Source organism: Tursiops truncatus, chromosome 20, assembly GCF_011762595.2.
Source record: "Tursiops truncatus isolate mTurTru1 chromosome 20, mTurTru1.mat.Y, whole genome shotgun sequence".
Taxonomy (NCBI): Eukaryota; Metazoa; Chordata; class Mammalia; order Artiodactyla; family Delphinidae; genus Tursiops; species Tursiops truncatus.
In genome coordinates this window covers 9,133,146-9,151,680 of record NC_047053.1, presented here as the reverse complement: position 1 = coordinate 9,151,680, position 18,535 = coordinate 9,133,146, and the positions used below count along the sequence as shown (strand labels likewise).

General features: G+C 48.4%; 1 protein-coding gene across 1 annotated transcript; it reads right to left on the bottom strand.

Annotated features, from left to right (window-relative positions):
* Positions 1-732: 732 nt before the first annotated feature.
* LOC101318449 (asialoglycoprotein receptor 2) lies at positions 733-15,841 on the bottom strand. The gene is made up of 9 exons (XM_033847589.2): positions 15,748-15,841; positions 14,374-14,527; positions 9,779-9,898; positions 9,484-9,579; positions 8,742-8,813; positions 8,462-8,548; positions 8,222-8,367; positions 1,389-1,495; positions 733-1,139 (listed from the first exon to the last, which is right to left on the bottom strand). Exons 1-9 carry the CDS (start codon positions 15,748-15,750, stop codon positions 983-985), a joined length of 942 nt encoding a protein of 313 aa, XP_033703480.2. The 5' UTR covers positions 15,751-15,841; the 3' UTR covers positions 733-982.
* Between the last annotated feature and the right edge of the window lie 2,694 nt (positions 15,842-18,535).

The window sequence follows — 18,535 nt, the reverse complement described above, 5'->3', positions numbered from 1 at the left end:
CACATAAGCCAATATATCTCCTATTGGTACATATACATCCTATTGGTTCTGTTTCTTTGGAGACCCTTGACTAATACAATATCCATGAAAATTGTTAACTCTGCGGAGAAGTGGGAAGGGTGAGAGGAGGAGACTCCCAGTGTGCGTGTGTGTGTGTGCGTTTGAAACATTTTTAACTAATAGTATATATTACTTTTGTAATAAAAATAAAACCAACTAATCTAATTGATTACAGACTCTTTTAAGGTCAATTTCAGAATGATCTTGGAAGGTGCAGTTTACCCACTGTGGAGACTGTTGGAGACACCATGTGCTGGAGACACGTCTAGGTCTATCTGGGGTCATACCAATCCTCCTTCTCTTAGCACACCTTTGTCACTGACCTTCGCCAGCCCAGTTCACAGTTCCCAGGCTGACAGTGGAGCAGGGGTGTTCCCTGGAACCTCTTCTGGAGGGGATCCCAACTGCAGGGAAGCCCTCAGGGTGTGGGCAGATCCTCCAGCCCCAGCCCAACCAGTTCCCCGCCCCCACCAGTGCCTTCCACGGGGCCTTCCTCTGTTTCAATCCTCTTCCCTCCCCTCCCTGACCCATGTCTTCAAGATTAGGTGTCAAGGACAGCCATCTAGCACTTAAGCTTTCTCTCTTCCAGACCCTCTCCCTCCCTCTTCTTTGTACCCTACAGTTCCCAGTTCCAAATAACCAAACCACGCAGAGTTTCAAGTATCTGTCCTTTTCCTAATCCATTGAGGAGGCCAAAAATTATAATAGTAATTACAGTGACTTTCAGAAGGAGGCGGGATCTCAGTCTCCCCAAGGTCTGAGCTTCTTCAACCACCCCCTTCTATCTCTCCTCAACCCCTCCCCACACCTCTGAGGACTCTCTTCTTCCTTTCTTCAAAATGCCCAGTGGAGGACTTGGAGGCAGGCAGGATGCAGGTCAGAGGTCTGCTGGAGGTCAGAGGTCTGCTGGAGGTCAGGACACCTAGATGGTGATGTTCCGCTTTATCTCACACACCCAGCGTTTCACTTGCTGGCAGAAATCGTCGTTCCAGCGGCCGTCCCCCCGGATCTCAGCACAGTCCTCGCTGCCCCCCAGCTCATGCCCCTGCCAGTCATCTGGCTGAGTGGCAGCCCAGTTCCTAGGAAGGCGGGACAGAGCTCAGCTCTGGATGCCCCCTCATCCCAGCAACCCTCATCCCCACCTCAGAAACGCATGGCCTTGGGCGGTTGAGGGAGCAGCAGCTTGCAGCCTTGGAGTCTGGGAGTCTGGGGGGAAGATGGCTGGAGAATTTGGTCCCTGAGGGACGAGTGGGAGTGTACTGGGGGAAGAGACGAGATGGCCATCCCCAGGCCAAACTAACAGGGAGAGAGGAGGAGAAGCCACTTACTTATAGTTGTGCCTATAGTCTGTACCATCCACCCATCTCCAGGAGCCATCACTGTCAGTGAGGCCTATCCAGGTTTGAAAGGGGTTCGTGTGTTGTGCAATGAATTTCTGGAAAACAGGCAGGAGGGAAGTTTCTAGTCCCTTGTACTTCCACGCAGGCATCAGTTATGGTTCCCTCAGCCCTCCCCAGCCTGATCTGCTGCCACCTTGAAGCAGCAGCTCCCAACACTAGTTCCTTGCTTTTTCTTCTGCAACCATAGCTAGCATTTAGTGAATATTTACTGGGCTAAACCTTGCACTAAGTGCTTTACAAGGATTATTTTATTTAAATCTCATAAAGCCCTCTAAATTGGGCGCCCTAATGATTCACACTTTACATGTGAGGTCAAGGAACTCACGGTAATCGTGGAACCCAGAGCATCAATCCAGTGCCTGAGTTCATGACCGCTGCCCCCTGACCTGGCCTCCCGTTTTATTCCTAACGCACGGCTGCTAGACTCAGATTCTAGGCTTCTCCTTGTCTTCTGCTCACAGCCTCAAACTCTTGGATCCTGACCCCGGCCCCTGCCGCCCCCATGGGCCCCAGTTACCCATTAAGGATCTCAGTTTCACTCGCCTCTCATGTACACTTATCTGCTCCTGCTTCTGTGTATAGCTGTCATTTCTGTTGTTCTCCAGGCCCCAGAGCTTCCAAGCTTGGACCCACTGCCAGCCCTGTTATGACTTGGCTACATGGAGTCTAGCAGTCTGGATGAAAATAGGAAGATGCCCTATGTGCGAGGGGCAGCCCAGCCATCCAGCTGGCAAGGGCTGGGACACAAGTTGTCTTTGAGATAGCTTGCCAGGGTTCATGCACACCTCCTAGGACAACAGACATCCGAGCAGCTTTCTCTTATAGATATGGCCCTTTCTGGGAACTTAAGTCCCCTGGTTTGGGAGGGCAGCAGAGGGAGGGTGTGATCACCTTGTTTTATGAAGGAAACAGGAGGATGGGTGACCAACATGCACGTGTAGCAGTTCTCTTTGACAGCATATGAAAGGTCTCCAACTGCATTTGGAGGAAAATTTCCTAATTCCACTCTCATGTCCTAGAGACCCAACTAAGATTGCAGTTAGTCACCTCATCTAAAGGCAGATACAGTAGCACCTTTGAATTCTAGAATCCTGCAAATAGGTCGACATCCTGCGCATGAAGGGACAGCCCTCAGAGGCTGGTAGGGGTGCTCCCCAAAATCAAGGGAGTCAACTGAGCTGGAGGGAAAGTGACTGGAGACAAGATATTCTATTCGCTGCTGCCACCTGCCCCAGTGCCCTCTTCCCACCATCACAAGAAGCTGAATAACTGAACAAAGAATACAAATCATCAGTATCCAGCCCTCTGTGTTGAAGACTGAGGGGAAGAATGAAATACTGCCAAATGATTGAAGAAGATAGTCCAGAAGAATGCATCTGCCCTGTTCACGAGTAAATAACAGGCAAGAAAGAATTCAGCCCATTCAAAGAAGTAGCACAGGGGAGTATTATCATGGAACTTGTGCAAAAATAGAGGATGGAAAGGAAGAGGAGGAAGAAAAAAGCACTGTGATATCAAAAGAGAGGTGAAAAATATACTTTGTAAAGAAGGCATGTTTCAAAACATAAGAGGATACTGGAGAACAACTTACATCCTCAAAAACATTGAAGAGGAGATGAACGACATAAAAATATGAAACAATATATCAAAGAAGATAACAATGAAAAGTAAAGGGAAGAAATTGAAGAGAAAATTTTGAAGTACATTAAAAACAAAAAACCCCAGCAATTCAGCAAAAAAAACAAGCCTGAAATACAAAAGATAGGCTTGAGAAAAGAACGCAGAATACAGAGGAAAAGAGAGAAAGATAGAAGTAAATAGCAATAAGATGATGGCTATAGGGGCAGACAATGGAGATCATTTTGGAAGATGTGCTCCAGAGGAAAAGAGAACAAATGGTCAAGAAAAAATTTTCAAACACAGGGCTTAAGAAAATCTTCCAAAATGTTAGAAAACCTAACTTTATGTGTTAAAAGGACTCTCCTGGCCTCAGAGTAAAAATACAGAGAATGAGCAACACTGAGATATATCTGGACGAGGTTAATGAAATTCAAAGACAGAAAAGACTCCAACTATTCGTGCAAACATTTAAGGAATGTGGGAGAGAAACGAACAAGGCGTTATAAGCCTCAAAGTTGCTAAGAGACTAGTTCTTGATTGTTCTCAACAAAAAAAGAAATGATAATTATGTGACATGATAAAGGTGAGAGCTAACACTACTGTATTAACCATATTGCAATATGTAAATGTATCAAACCAGCATGCTGTACACCTCAAACTTACACAGTGTTAAATGTCAATGATATCTCAATTTTAAAAAAGAGAAAAGAGTGAGGCATGTGAAGGTGTGCTGGTTTCCTCATCTTTCATATGGAAAGTTATATAACCTCTTATTTTTGAAGCCAGTAAGTTTCAGCCCATCATTTAAAGTTATGACAGTAGGGCTTCCCTGGTGGCGCAGTGGTTGAGAGTCCGCCTGCTGATGCAGGCGACGCAGGTTCGTGCCCCGGTCCAGGAAGATCCCGCGTGCCGCGGAGCAGCTGGGCCCGTGGGCCATGGCTGCTGGGCCTGCACGTCCGGAGCCTGTGCTCCACAATGGGAGAGGCAGCGGCAGTGAGAGGCCCGCGTAGCACAAAAATAAATAAATAAATAAAATAAAAAAATAAAGTTATGACAGTAATTACTAGTATAATGAAATACAGGCTACATCTAGTCCAAAATAACACAGAGGAGAAAACAAAAATAATAAATCTCTGATAGCAAATGGCAGAAAACAAAAGCAGCATACAAAACAGAAAAAAAAAAAGACTGGATTGAAGATATGTATTTTAAAATAAATGTAAGTAAGACAGCCCAGAGGTAAACCCACACACCTACGGCCAATTAATCTACAACAAAGGAGGCAAGAATATACAATGCAGAAAAGACAGTCACTTCAACAATTGGTGCTGGGAAAACTGGACAGCTACATGTAAATCAATGAAATTAGAACACTCCCCCACACCATATACAAAAATAAACTCAAAATGGTTTAAAAACCTATACATATTGGGACTTCCCTGGTGGTACAGTGGTTAAGAATCCTCTTGCCAATGCAGGGGACACGGGTTTGAGCCCTGGTCTGGGAAGACTCCACATGCCGCAGAGCAACTAAGCCCGTGCGCCACATCTACTGAGCCTGTGCTCTGGAGCCCGTGAGCCACAACTACTGAAGCCGGAGTGCCTAGAGCCCATGCTCTGCAACAAGAGAAGCCACTGCAATGAGAAGCCCACGCACTGCAACGAAGAGTAGCCCCCGCTTGCGGCAGCTAGAGAAAGCCCGTGCACGGCAACAGAGACCCAACGCAGTCAAAAATAAATAAATAAATAAATGAACTTATTAAAAAAAAAAACCTATATATGACATGTCACCATAAAACTCCTAGAAGAGAACATAGACAAAATATTCTTGGACATAAATTATAGCAATATTTTCTTAGATCAGTCTCTCAAGGCAAAAGAAATAAAAGCAAAAATAAATGGGATCTAATCAAACAAAAGCTTTTGCACAGCAAAAGAAACCCTTAACAAAAAAGACAGTCTATGGAAAGGGAGAAAATATTAGCAAATGATGCAGCTGACAAGGGGTTAATGTCCCCAATATAAAAACAGCTCATACAGCTCAATATTGAAAAAGCAAACAACTCAATAAAAAAAATGGGCAGAAGACCTAAATAGACATTTCTCCAAAGAAGACATACAGATGGCCAACAGGCACATGAAAAGATGCTCAGTATGGCTAATTATTAGAGGAATGCAAAACAAAACCGCAATGTGGTATTACTTCACACTGGTCAGAATGGCCATCATCAAAAAGTCTACAAACAATAAGTGCTAGAGAAGGTGTGGAGAAAAGGGAACCCTCGTACCCTGTTGGTGGGAATGTAAGTTGGTGCAGCCACTACGGAAAACACTATGGAGGTTCCTTAAGAAACTAAAAATAGAGCTACCATATGATCAAGCAATCCCACCTGTGGGTATATCCCGTGGGTATATATCTGGAAAAGACAAAAGTTCTAATTCGAAAAGATACCTGGACCCCAACGTTCATAGCAGCACTATTTACAATAGCCAAGACATGGAAGCGACCTAAGTGTCCACTGACAAATGACTGGCTTAAGAAGATGTGGTGTATGTATGTATGTATGTATATATATATATATTACTCAGTCATAAAAAAAATGAAAAAATGAAATGTTGCAGCAACATGGATGGACCTAGAGATTATCATACTAAGTCAGACAAAGACAAATATTATATATCACTTATGTGTGAATATAAAAAATAATACAAAGGAATCTATATACAAAACAGAAATAGACTCACAAACAGAAGACACAGAAAACAAACCTATAGTTACCAAAGGGGAAAGGGAGGCAGGGAGGGATAAATTACGAGTATGGGGTTAACAGATACACACTACTATCCATAAAATAGATAAGCAATAAGGATTTACTGTATAGCACAGGGAACTATATTCAATATCTTATAATAACCTAAAATGGAAAATAATCTGAAAAAAATATATAACTGAATCACTTTGCTATACATCTCAAACTAACCCAATATTGTGAATCATACTTCAGTTAAAAAAAGAAAAGAGGGGCTTCGGGCTTCCCTGGTGGCGCAGTGGTTAAGAATCCGCCTGCCAATGCAGGGGACATGGGTTCGAGCCCAGGAAGATCCCACATGCCGCAGAGCAACTAAGCCCGTGCACCACAAGTATTGAGCCTGAGCTCAGAGCCCACGAGCCATAACTACTGAGCCCGCGTGCCACAACTACTGAAGCCCACGCACCTAGAGCCCGTGCTCCACAGCAAGAGAAGCCACTGCAATGAGAAGCCTGCTCACCGCAACGAAGAGTAGCCGCCGCTCACCACAACTAAAGAAAGCTTGCACGCAGCAACGAAGACCCAACACAGCTAAAAATAAATAAATAAAATAAATTTTTTAAAAAAAGAAAAATAGGGCTTCCCTGGTGGCGCAGTGGTTGGGAGTCCGCCTGCCGATGCAGGGGACACGGGTTCGTGCCCCGGTCCGGGAAGATCCCACATGCTGCGGAGCGGCTAGGCCTGTGAGCCACGGCCGTTGAGCCTCCGTGTCCGGAGCCTGTGCTCTGCAACGGGAGAGGCCACAACAGTGAGAGGCCCACTTACCGCAAAAAAAAAAAAAAAAAAAAAGAAAAAGAAGAAGAAATGTAAATGAGATAACACTCACCTCTTAAAGGCAAACAGTCTCTAACATACTGAGTTTTCAAAAACCAAAAACAACTATACACAACCTGTAGGAGAAATACCTTAAGCTTAGCTGAACAGTAGAGTAGCATCACACGGATGGGGTCGGGGGGAGACCTTAAAAAATCTCAGTGCCCAGGATGAATCCAAAATTAACTAAATCAGAATCTTTGAGTGTAAGACCAGGTGTCAATATGTTTTAAATTCCTCAAGAGATTACAATATACTGCGAAGGCTGAGAATGACTCATCTATGAGACTCAGAAAGGTTGGAAATAAAAGGATGGGCAAAGATACATGAAGCAAATGCAAGCAAAATCAAGGACCAGTCTATTCATATCACATGAAGATGAATTCAAGGCAAAAAGCATTAAACAGGACACTGACATTCACTTCAAAATGATGAAGGTGGGGACTTCCTTCGTGGCACAGTGGATAGAACTCTGCGCTCCCAATGCCGGGAGCCCGGGTTTGATCCCTGGTCAGGGATCCCACATGCATGCCGCAACTAGAAGCCCGCCTGCTGCAACTAAGGAGCCCGAGAGCCACAACTAAGACCTGGTGCAACCAACCAGATAAATAAATAATTTTTTTTTTTTAATGATGAAGGTACAAACCCATCCACCATGAAGTTGTAGCCGGCATGAAATTTTGTGGACCAAATCACAGACTGCTGAAATCTTAGGTTGACCCAAATGAAATTGATATTTTATAGGCCAATACTGATAGAATGTTGGCAATTTCAACCTGATTGGTAAAGCAAGATATGTTTGGAATCATTCTACCATGCAGAATGTGTGGCAAGTTACTTAACCTCTTTGCTCTTTAGTTCCCTCATCTCTATGCCCCTCAAAGTGGGGATAACAAGAATGCCTACCCCATAGGGTTGTGAGGATTAAAGTAGATATATAAAAGTGCCTGGCCCATAGTAAGGACTCAGTAAATATTACCATTTACTTTTCCCAAAAATGCCCCACCCGTTCTAAGGGGTTGGTTCTTCCCTGTGAACTTGCCATTTGGGGTTGTGGTCTGGTGATAGCATCAGGAAGGGAGACCTGGGGTGCTTTGGAGGAACCCTGTAACCCACAGCGGTGAGTCTCTGGGAATCCCGCCCACTCTGTTCCGTTCACCCAAGGGACCATCACATGCCAAGGCCAGCACACAGCAAGCAGGGACTCTCAGTGGCTCCACTGTGTTCTCCACCCAAGTCCCGGCCCTTTAGTTCATCCTGCCACATATTCTGTCTCCTGACGTGCTCCTCATCACCCGGTCACCTGGCTCCTGTGTTTTGCCCCAGCTCCGGGCTGTAATCTCCCACCTCTTAGAATCAATGGCTTAGATTCCATCATGGATCTCCCAGATCTGGGCCAGACTTCTGCTTCTGGATTCTTCCTCAGGTTAGAAAAAATAACAAAACAAGCCTGACCCAGCCTCCCAGAGTTTGCATTCCCAAGGTTTCCTCCTGCTTTCGGGAAAGGTACGGTTTCACCTGTTCCTCTCTGGAGTTGATGACCGCCAGGTGAGCGTCCTCCAGCTGGCAGTACTTCTCAGCCTCAGGCCAGGGCTTCCCTGAGCGAGAGAACCAGTAGCAGCTGCCTTCATAGTCCACCCAGTTCACGGGGCAGCACTCTGTGCCTGAAGGCATTGGGGGGCAGAGGGAGATGAGATCCAGCTGGACGGGACAGGCAGGAGGGACTGGAGACCCCCACACACCCCGCCCCGTCCCTACCGTTGCTCTGGAGGAATGCCAGCTGACAAGCCAGCGTGCGCATATCCATCGGGAAGTGCTTCAGATGAAGCAGCAAAGTGGCATGATCTAGGGGCCAAAATAATGACAATGGTGTGGGCAGTGTGTGTGCCCACCTACCAGGACTCCAGCATTTGGCTGGGGAAACACAACACACACACACACACACACACACACACTCTCTCTCTCTCTCTCTCTCTCTCTCTCTCTCTCTCTCTCTCTCTCTCTCTCTCTCTCTCTCTCTCAAGGGACAGTCTCTGACCTGCTTTCAGGTCTTGCTGCTGTTTTTCCAGCTTGGCTTCCAGAGATGTCACCTTGTCACCGGCGCTGCCTCCTGAAAAAGAGGAAAGCTAAACTGTTTCCCTCCGTTCCGCATCCCCAACATCCCTCTATCCTCACACCACTGGAGCACCAGTCTGGGCCACCTTTACCTTGACAAGGGACGTTGCGTGCCCCGCCCACTGGTCTCCCCGACTCCGCCCACTCTTCCCGATGCTGCGCAGTGGTTTTCTGAAGCGTAAACTGCGCAGGCCTGTCCACTGCTAAATCCTTCCGATGGATTCCCACTTTCTCAAAATAAAGTCTCACGAGTTAGCATGGCTTGCCTGCATGGCCTGGCCCCTACCCACCTCTCTGGCCCACACCTCCTGCCACACTGGACGCGTTTAGAGTCCCAGAATGTGCAGTCGTCTTCCTCATGCCCCGGTCATCACAGACTCTGCTCTCTACCTGGCTCTAACCTCCATCCTCCACTCTAACACCTACTCATCCTTCAGGGACCCTTGGCTCAGGAATCAGCATCCTTAGAAGCCTTGCCCAGCTTCTCCGGTTGGGTTATCTGCCCGCATCTGTGCACACCCTGCCCCCAGCACCCCGCAAACACTCCCCTATTGCAGATCCAGCACTGGGCACCCAGCACGGAGTCCAGCAAACCCATGCTGAAAAACCAGCTCCTTGACCATCCAGCCCATCCCAGTCCCTCCCCTAGGGGCACTCCCACTCACCATGGGAGCTTAGAGCCAGGATCTCCATCAAGGTGCTCGAGGAGAAGTTGCTGAAAGTTTCCTTTAGAGTCTGCAGCTCCACTTGCAGCTGTGCTCCTTGTCAGACAGAACAGGATGAAGTGGGCTGCGCTGTGTTCCATATCACTATCCATCTGACTGTCCCCTTCCCCACCCCAGCACTGCCCCCATATTTGCCCCAGCACTGCCCCCATCTCTTCCCCTATCGTGGCTCTCATTGCCCCCAGCACTGCCTGTATCGCCTCCCCCACTGCTGCCCCACCCCTGTGACCCTTACTTTGGGACCCCATCACACAGACGGCCACCAGCAGCAGGATGTTGAAGCCCAGGACAAGCAGACTGAGGCGGAGCTGGGAGCAGAGACGCTGCAGGACAAAGGGCTGGGGAGGCGGCATCCCTGCAAGAGAAGGGGTGTCAGGACGAGGGGCATCGGAGGCAGGGGAGCTGGAAAGCCAGTGTCATTGAGCATCAGGGGAACAGAGCCTGAGGACGTACAGCCTTGGGGTGGGAGGGGGCGAGAGGAAGGTAGATGGGGGTGCTATTGGGGGAGTCAATGGGCTTTACCCCAGCGTTCACGCAGCGTGCACACACACACACATTTGTACACTCGCACCCACAGGAACTCATGCAAACATGCACACACACAGAGGCATATGATGCACATGCACGTGATATTCACATCATCTGTGTGCACAGCCTTGACCCTGGACCTGGGGGTCCTAGAGGCTAGACCCTGTCTTAAAATTTGTCTGGGCCCCTCAGACAAATCCAAAACTGGGACAACTGCCCCCGATTCCACTGGGATCCTTAAGTCAGGGTCATTCCACCATGGACCACTCCCCAGGGGCCGCCCCCCAAGCCCATCCTCCCATCTCCCACCACTCAGGGCCTCCTTGCCCTCTTCCCTCCGCCCTTGCCCCCCAGAAACCTCTGTTCCACCATAAACCTTCTCCCCTTAGCGCTCAATCATCTCACAGAAACCTCTCCGTCCCCCGTGACCAAGCTGAGCCCTGATCCCCCCACACACACATAATCACACACGCATTTTTCATTTCACTCATGCGTGCACACACTCTCCTTAGCACATTCTCACACACGCACTAAGATGCCCGTCCTCTCACACACTCTCGCACATACTGCAGCACACGTAACACACACACATTCTCACACACTCACACGCTCTCACACTCGTGCACCCACATCTTCACACACGCAGAGCTGGCCTCTCCCCTCCTGCCAACTCTGCAGGCTTGGCAGTGGCTGTCCTCCCAGCCGTGGGCTCCTGCTTTTGTGTCTTCCTCCTGCAAACAGAACACTTCCTCTTCCCTGCCTTGGACCCTGAGCCCCCTCTCTCCACAACCAGGCACCCCCTCATCCACCCAGAACTCTTGACCCCTCACACCAAGGACTGTCACCTTCCTCCACGTCAGCCACACCCAGCCTTCCTCTTGACCCAGGCAGGCATGTCTCTGACACCCCACTGCCCACTCCCCCCTCTCAGCATATCCTCCCCTTTTCCTCTCACCCCCAACAAGTCTTCCTCAATCCCCTGGGAGAGAAGCTCTCCCAGACCACAGTCTTCCCCACCCAGAGGGGACCCATGGCTGAGCCCTGACTGCTCTCTCCAGCACCATCCACTCAGCGGGCCCCTGTCCTGCTTCCCAACCTGACCTATGACCTATAAACCCCTGACTCTGGGTCAGCTCAGCATTTATCCCTGCACCTCTACCCTGAAACCAGACCCTCCACGGCTGATCAGCTGTGCCACCAACTGGCTCTGAGGTCACAGACAAGTCATTGAACCTCTGGGCGCCTCCGTTTTCTCATGTCCACTTAAATGAGGAATCTAAAAGAGTCAAACTCAGGAATTGAGGGTACAATGGTGGTTGCCAGGGGCTGGGGAAATGAGGAATTGTTGTTCAAGGGGTATAAAATTTGTCATGCAAGTTGAATAAGTTCCAGAGACCTGCCGTACAACATGGTGCCCGAGCTCACAATGGGCTGCTGGGCACTTAAAAATGTGTCAAGTGGGTACATCTCATATTAGGTGTTCTTACTGCGATTTTTAAAAATTGGGGTAAGAACAGTAGCTACCTGAATGGGTTATTCTGAGAATGAAATTAAACATAGAAAGTGCTGCACAGGCAAGTTTGAAAGTAAAAAAAAAACGGGTCTAAACATGGACCCAGAGGGACTAGATTTACCCTCCTCCCAGAAACAACCACAACAAAAGACAGATAGCTGTAAGACACAATATTTTTCGAGACACTGGGATTCAGGAAACAAAGGGCAATGATCCCTGTGGAGACAGGAAACAAACAAGGTGAGCCCTCTGATTGCCCCAGCGTCCTGCTGGGAGAAAGTTTTCAGGCCACAGGGCTGGGAGGGGAAATCCAATCAGAGCCCAGATGGAGCTGGAAGTCTGTGGAGACCAAAGGGTCAGAATTCACAGGACAGAGGATCAGAGAAGAGAGCTGCAGAGAGAATCCCAGAGATCTGGGGAAAGTTTCCCTCAAGCAAGCAGCTGAGTACTGATCAACACATGCGTGTAAGGAAAACTACCCAAGGCCAGGAGAAAAACAATCCAAAAGCTTTAGGGAACAGTGCCTGGCAGGAATAGGGCCAAGAATAGTGCCTATTCCCACAAGCCAGACTGGAAATCTCATAACCCACAGGGCACTGGGTAGAGTACCCAAGAAGTTCCCAACCCACCTAACAAATTATAAAAGCAAACCCAAAAGGATCAAATTGACTCCAAGTTACTTAACCACATCCCAGAACAAAGCTCATGAATATTTAGAGGAATACAAATATATCCAGCACACAAGGAGGTAAAATTCACAATGTCTGGCAGCCAATCAAAGATTACCAGGCATACAAAGAAGCCAGAAAACACAACTCATAATGAGGAGGTTAATAAATCTACCAAAACTGATCCAGAACTGACACAGATGTTAGAATTAACAGACGACATTAAAAGTTATTGTAAAGTATTCAAAAATTAAGTTGGCTATCAAAGAAGATACTTAAAAGTCCCAAGTTGAACTTCTAGACATGAAAACTACAATGTCTGGAATGAAAAATACACTGGATAGAATTAGTGGAAGATTAGACATGCATAAGGAAAGATCAGTGAACTTAGCGACATAGCAATAATAACTATATAAAAAGAAACACCAAGAGAAAAAAGATTCCCACCCCTCCTTCCAAACTAGAAAGACCACCAGTGAGCTGTGGGATCACTAATATATGTGTAATTGGAGTCTTGATGGAAAGGGGAGATAGGGATGCAGAAAAATTTTTGGAGGAAATAATGGCCAATATATTTCTAAATCTTCTGAAAACTATAGGCATATAAAGGCTGGGGAAGAATGGAATTTGGTCCCTGGTAAGCAGGTGGCAGATGTCAGCTGTTGACTTAAAAAAAATGTTCGAGTTCAGTTTTATTTGGGGCAAAATGAGGACTGCAGCCCCGGAGACAGATAACTCTGAGAAACTGCCCCGAGGAGGTGAAGGGAGGAGCCAGGATATATAGAGGTTTTGCAACAAAGGGCTGGTAGTTGGGAACATCAAAAGATTACTGTTAATTAAAGAAAACCAGATATCTCAAGTTAAGAGCTTTTCTATGTATGGGAAGATGCAGGGGTCTGGGCTCACTGAAATCATTCCTTTGATATGCACCTCAGCCATCTGGGGCCAGTATCATGTATTTTCACATCCTGAGTTTCCTCAGGGCTCACCGCAGGGAGTGGCTGCAGTCTGATGGCTGCTAGATGGCAGGTATTCTTTTCAGCCCCGAGTTCCCTCAGGGCTCACCAGCTCCCATTGGAGGGTTGCAATGTTGATGACTGTGACATCCTTTGTTTATTGATATGGCAGGAAATATTCCATTTATAAATATTCCATTTATCACAGCCCACATGAAGGCAGCAGAGGCTGCTGGAGAGAAAAGTACTGATGGTTGCACCTGCTCGGTCTCACCCTGCAATGCTGTCCACCAGGTCTTTTTTGGGTAAGCCCCCTCTCCCACGAAATCCAAAACCTCTAGACTCTCTCCAAGCCTCCTGTTTAAACACTGAATCCTCTTGTCTTCAGAAGATTCAACAATATCCAAAATCATTTTTGAGTGTTCACTACATACCAGGCAGCACGTAGGCCCCGGCGGTGCAGAGGGGAGTAGACAGATATGGCCTCTCCCCATGCAGCCTACTGCCTGGTGGAAAGGTCTGCCAGCCCGCTACCCCAGGAAAGGAGAAGTGTGGTGGGAATACCTGTCCTTCCTGCTGTTCCTGCCCTGCCCAGCTCCCACCCTCACCTGCGAGAGCACCTGCCCTCCCTTGGTCTGCCAGCCTCAGGACTGAGAGGTCCCTCCTCCCAGCCCAGGCTAACCAATCCTCCTCCCTGAGCTTCGAGTCCCAACCCCTCCTGGTCTCCACAGAGCTTCACTCCATCACCAGCACGAACACCTGACACCCCTCCCCCACCCCAGCTCCAGCCCTTCAGCCTAGAATTGCTCAGATCCTTCTCACCTGAAAACCTTCTCTCAGACACTTGGAGCCCTCGGTCAAGATTTGCTAGAGAAGGATCCAGGCAGGGGGCTTGGGGTAAGTGGGAATCTTCCAGAATCTCTGTGCTCTTTCCCTCCAACTCACACCTACCCACCCCCACACACACACAGACACACACACGGCACACGCTACCTAGGTTGGAAGGAAGAGGGGGTCCTTTCTTGGGGTCCTGGGGGTGGAGAAGGAGGTGAGGTCAGGGGACAGTCCCTGGTCACAGAGTGAATGTGACAGAGACCTCGGAGGGACAGAGGGCGACCAGGAGCTAGACCAAGGTGGAGCGAAGCCCCAGACACCAGACACTTGCCTTTCCAGAATGGATCTTCTCTCCTGGGACTGCGCCCGCGAGTGCCTGGGCCCTCACCTCTGCAAAACTGGTGGTCGTTCTCCTCAGAGCCCAGATGCTGGATGTCCTGAAAGTCCCTCGCCATGCTGGGTCCTGGGCTGTGGCTGGACCTGGGCTGGGGTGGGGCTGGGGCTGAGCTCGGGCTTGATGCTGTGTTAAGACGCTAATTCAGGCGGAGGCTGATAGTAGGTCGAGGCAACTGTTTGGGTTGGATCTGAGGTTGGCGGGAAGTGTGGGGCTGAAATACAGCTGGGTTCCATCCTTCCTCAGGAGATGCCTGGGCCTTGACATGGCCGGAAGCCTCCCCTCCATACGTTCCAAATCACCCCACATCTTCCCATCAGCCCCCCACTCTCTCTGAACCAGGGTCTCTTTAATCCCAGACACCCCGGTCCCGCCTGCCTCCCGACCTCGGTTACCTGCTACAGGTTTGGAGGGCTGACTCTCCAGTCTCCCAGGCAGCCCAGGCCCCAGGGTGAAGGAGGGGCTTGAGCCAGAAGTGGAGCAGGTGGTGCTCACAGAGGAAAGGAGGGAAGGGGAGGGGGCCTGTCCAGGCGAGGACCCTGAACTCGTGTGTCTGAGTGTCCAAGTGCTTCTAACCTGGCATCTCCTGCCCCTGGGACTTTGGACGGTAAACAGAAGTGGTTGGAACTCAGGCAAAGCGTGATGGGGGTGGGGGGCAGGACTGTCTCTGTCCCTCACAGAGAAGGGGTCTCTTTGGTCCGCTTTTCCCCCACAAGCAAGTCACCTCACTCCTCATGGCACATTTGGGAGGGGGCCAGGCCAGGAGGGGCCGGGGTGCAGTTGGCTCTTCCCCCTCTGCCCCTCCCCCCTTTCACTTCCCGCCTCTGAATTTCCCAGAATTGTTGGGCAGATATCCCTGACCAGGATCAGACGGGTCGCTTCTGTGCTCTTGCCCAATCCGGCATCTGAGCCTAGGCGCACCCCGCCACGTCCTGCTGCATCAGCCACCAGGCTCCCCGGCTCTGGGCCAGATGGCCTCACTCTCCAGGAGGGGAGTAAAGCCCCTCAGGGACCCAAAGTTCGAGGGAAGAGCATCCCTTCAGAAGGCAGTGGGCAGGAGGGGTTCAACCTCATAAATAAGCCCCTTCTGTGGCCCTGGCAACATAAACCTCGGTCCTCACACCCAGCCATGGGGCTGAATGATCCACAGACCTTTTCTCAGGTAACTCTCACTCCAGAAGGTGGGTCTTCTGCTGTTCCCACTTCACGGAGGAGGAAATAAAGCCTTGGGGAGATTAAGTGACTTGACCCGGGTGGAGGTGGGTAGGGAAATTGGGAGGCAAAACCGGATAAAGAAGAAAAAAGGCATACCATCCGAGGGGGGTCTTCACAGTCCTGTGAGGAAGACGTGCCTCCATGAACTGAGAAGCGTGATTAACTCGCCGTCTACTCTCGCGCGAACTTGCTGTCTTCTCTCGCGCGAACTTGCCATCTACTCTCGCACCACCTCGCCGTCTACTCTCGCGCGAACAATAGCTTGGGAAAGAAAACCCGGTTTTCTTCCCTGATTTTCTGACCCTCGCCAAACTTAGCTGCAGGCTGCGGGCAGAGTTCCTTTTATAAAGCTGCCTGTGTTTCCCCTTGTGCTGAAAAGGGTTTGGGACACAGGCCTGTGCTTTTCTTGGGGTAACTTTCTGACACACAGGAAGTAGCCACACACTCCAATAGCCTGGCATTCCTGCGAAGTCACAGAAGCAGTGGTGGCTGCTTTGCTTTTTGACTGTAACTCGCAGTAAGAGATACGTTTTACAGTGTGATCCAGAGCACACACGCAGGCACCCACAACACACGCATATTTGTATGTTTTACTTTCTCCTGAATCCCCAGTGCCTGGCACATAGTAGGTTCTCAATGAGTATTTACTGAATGAATGAATTTGTAGATATATTATTAAGATGAACGTTTCATAAAACAATGCTTACCTTACTACTTGCATTCAAATTCATGACCAACTAAATTGAGTTTCCCAAGTTGGGGTCACAACTCAAAGTTTGAAAAACACGACCATGAAGTCCCAGTCTTGGCAGGGATGTGGTTTTAGTTCCAAGATGCAGGCACAAGCTTAAAAAATGGCTTATTCTACTGAGTATCAAGGTTTACCAACTGCCATCCAGGGATGGGGGCATTCTCACCAGCCACGTACGTTTACTGAACTGATTCCAAGTTTCAGGGTACAACCCCCCACCCTGGCACTGGCGAGAGAGGACAGAGAAGACGTTTCTCTGCATCCTTCTCTTTCTCCCTATTTGAAAGTCAGCATTTCAGTCTACCAAAAATTGACATATGCTTGGGCTGTTTCTGAGGTTTCCATATTGTCTCATTACTTTTTGTTGGTTTTCTGATTTTGGTTATGGAATCCTGTTTTATTTGGTTGATTTAGATTTTTTGTTTGTTTCGTTTCTGTACCTCAGGTGCAGGAAGTTAGGTTAGTGGTATTCCCGAATTCATGACACCCAGTCCTCCTCGGAAGTCTGAGCAAGACCTTTCTCTTATTTTATTGCTTTTCCTCCTGCATCCTGTTTCCCCACACCAATTCCTCGACTCTTCAGAGGCAGCCAAAATCATGCGTTTGCAACTTGTTACAGTCTCCAAAGATGGCGGCCGTCAAGTTCTCCCCTCACTGTCCATGCAGGTCACACCACCCATCCAGAGGTCGAGTCCATTTCCCCTCCCCTTGAATCTGGGCTGCCTGTGTGACTTGCCTCGACCAATAGAAAGTGCTCGAATTGACAATCTGTCAGTTCTGGACCCAGCCTTCAAGAGACCTGGAAGCTTCATTTTTCACTCTTGGAAGCCAGCCACCAGGCTGTAAGGAAGTCCAGCTATCCTGCTGGAGAGAGAGACCTAGTGGAGAGACCCAGGGGGTAAGACACAATATGGAGAGAGAGAGAACATGAAGGCGCACCAAGGCCCTCCACATATGAACAAAGCCTTCTGGGAGCTTCCAGCCCAGCCCAGCCAACAGCTGAATGCATCCAAGTGTGTAACCCTAGCCAATGCCACATGGTCCATGTGGCCTAGGCCTGCTCAGATTTCTGACCCAGAGAATCCTGAGAAACAATAAATATACAATTGACCCTTGAATGATGCAGGGGTTAGGGGCACCGACCCTCCCCTGCAGTTGAAAATTCAAGTATAACTTCACCCCCTGTATGCCCGGTTCAGCATCTGCAGATGGTGTAACACATTTTTAGTGAAAAAAATCTGCATATAAGTGGAACCATGCAGTCCAAACCCGTCTTGTTCAAGGGTCAACTGTAGTTGTTTGTTTTAAGCCACTGAAGTTTTGGGTTGGTCTGTTATGTATCAATAGATAACTGAAATAATATATATTCTTAAATATGTATCCTTATCAAATATGTGGTATAGTTTGTGTGCCTGTTTTTTAAAGTAGATAAATGGAACTTTTATACATCTCATTTGCTCCTGATCTTTTTCACCCAAGAATAAATGTTTAAGATCTAACCATGTTGCTATTTGTACATCTGGTTTGTTGCTATGAACCACTGCACAATATTCAATGGAGTGTATCCATCATAGTATATTTACCCAGTCCCCTAATGATGAACCCTAGATTGTCACCAACACCCAACTACCACAATGAACACATCATGTCCCCACGTGGACCTAGGTGAGACTGTCTCTAGGGACTATAACCAAGAATGAAATTGCCAGGTCACAGAATATTCTCACACTTAATTTCATGCACACACGCACACATTATTTTTTTTTTTTTGCATCAATGAGATCCTATCCGCAATACTCTTTTTCAGTACAGTTTTTCTTCCTTTTCTTTCCTCGATTGCCTTATGCTTCTCTACTCAGTCCCCTCACTGCATCCTCCATCCTTGCCTCTCCTGTGATAATATTAATCACCTAGAAATGGTCTTACTGTTTTATCTCTGCTATTAATGCTTCGTCAAGTTCCCATGTGGACCTAGGTGAGAATTTCCCTGTGAAATATACCCAGGAGTGAAAGTGGGAGGTCACAAAGGATTCTCTTGCTTAATTTCACTGAGTCCTGGCAGGCTCTACATTTTCCAGAATTGTTGTGCCCATTGACACTCCCACCACCAGGACATGAGGACTCCCTTTTGTG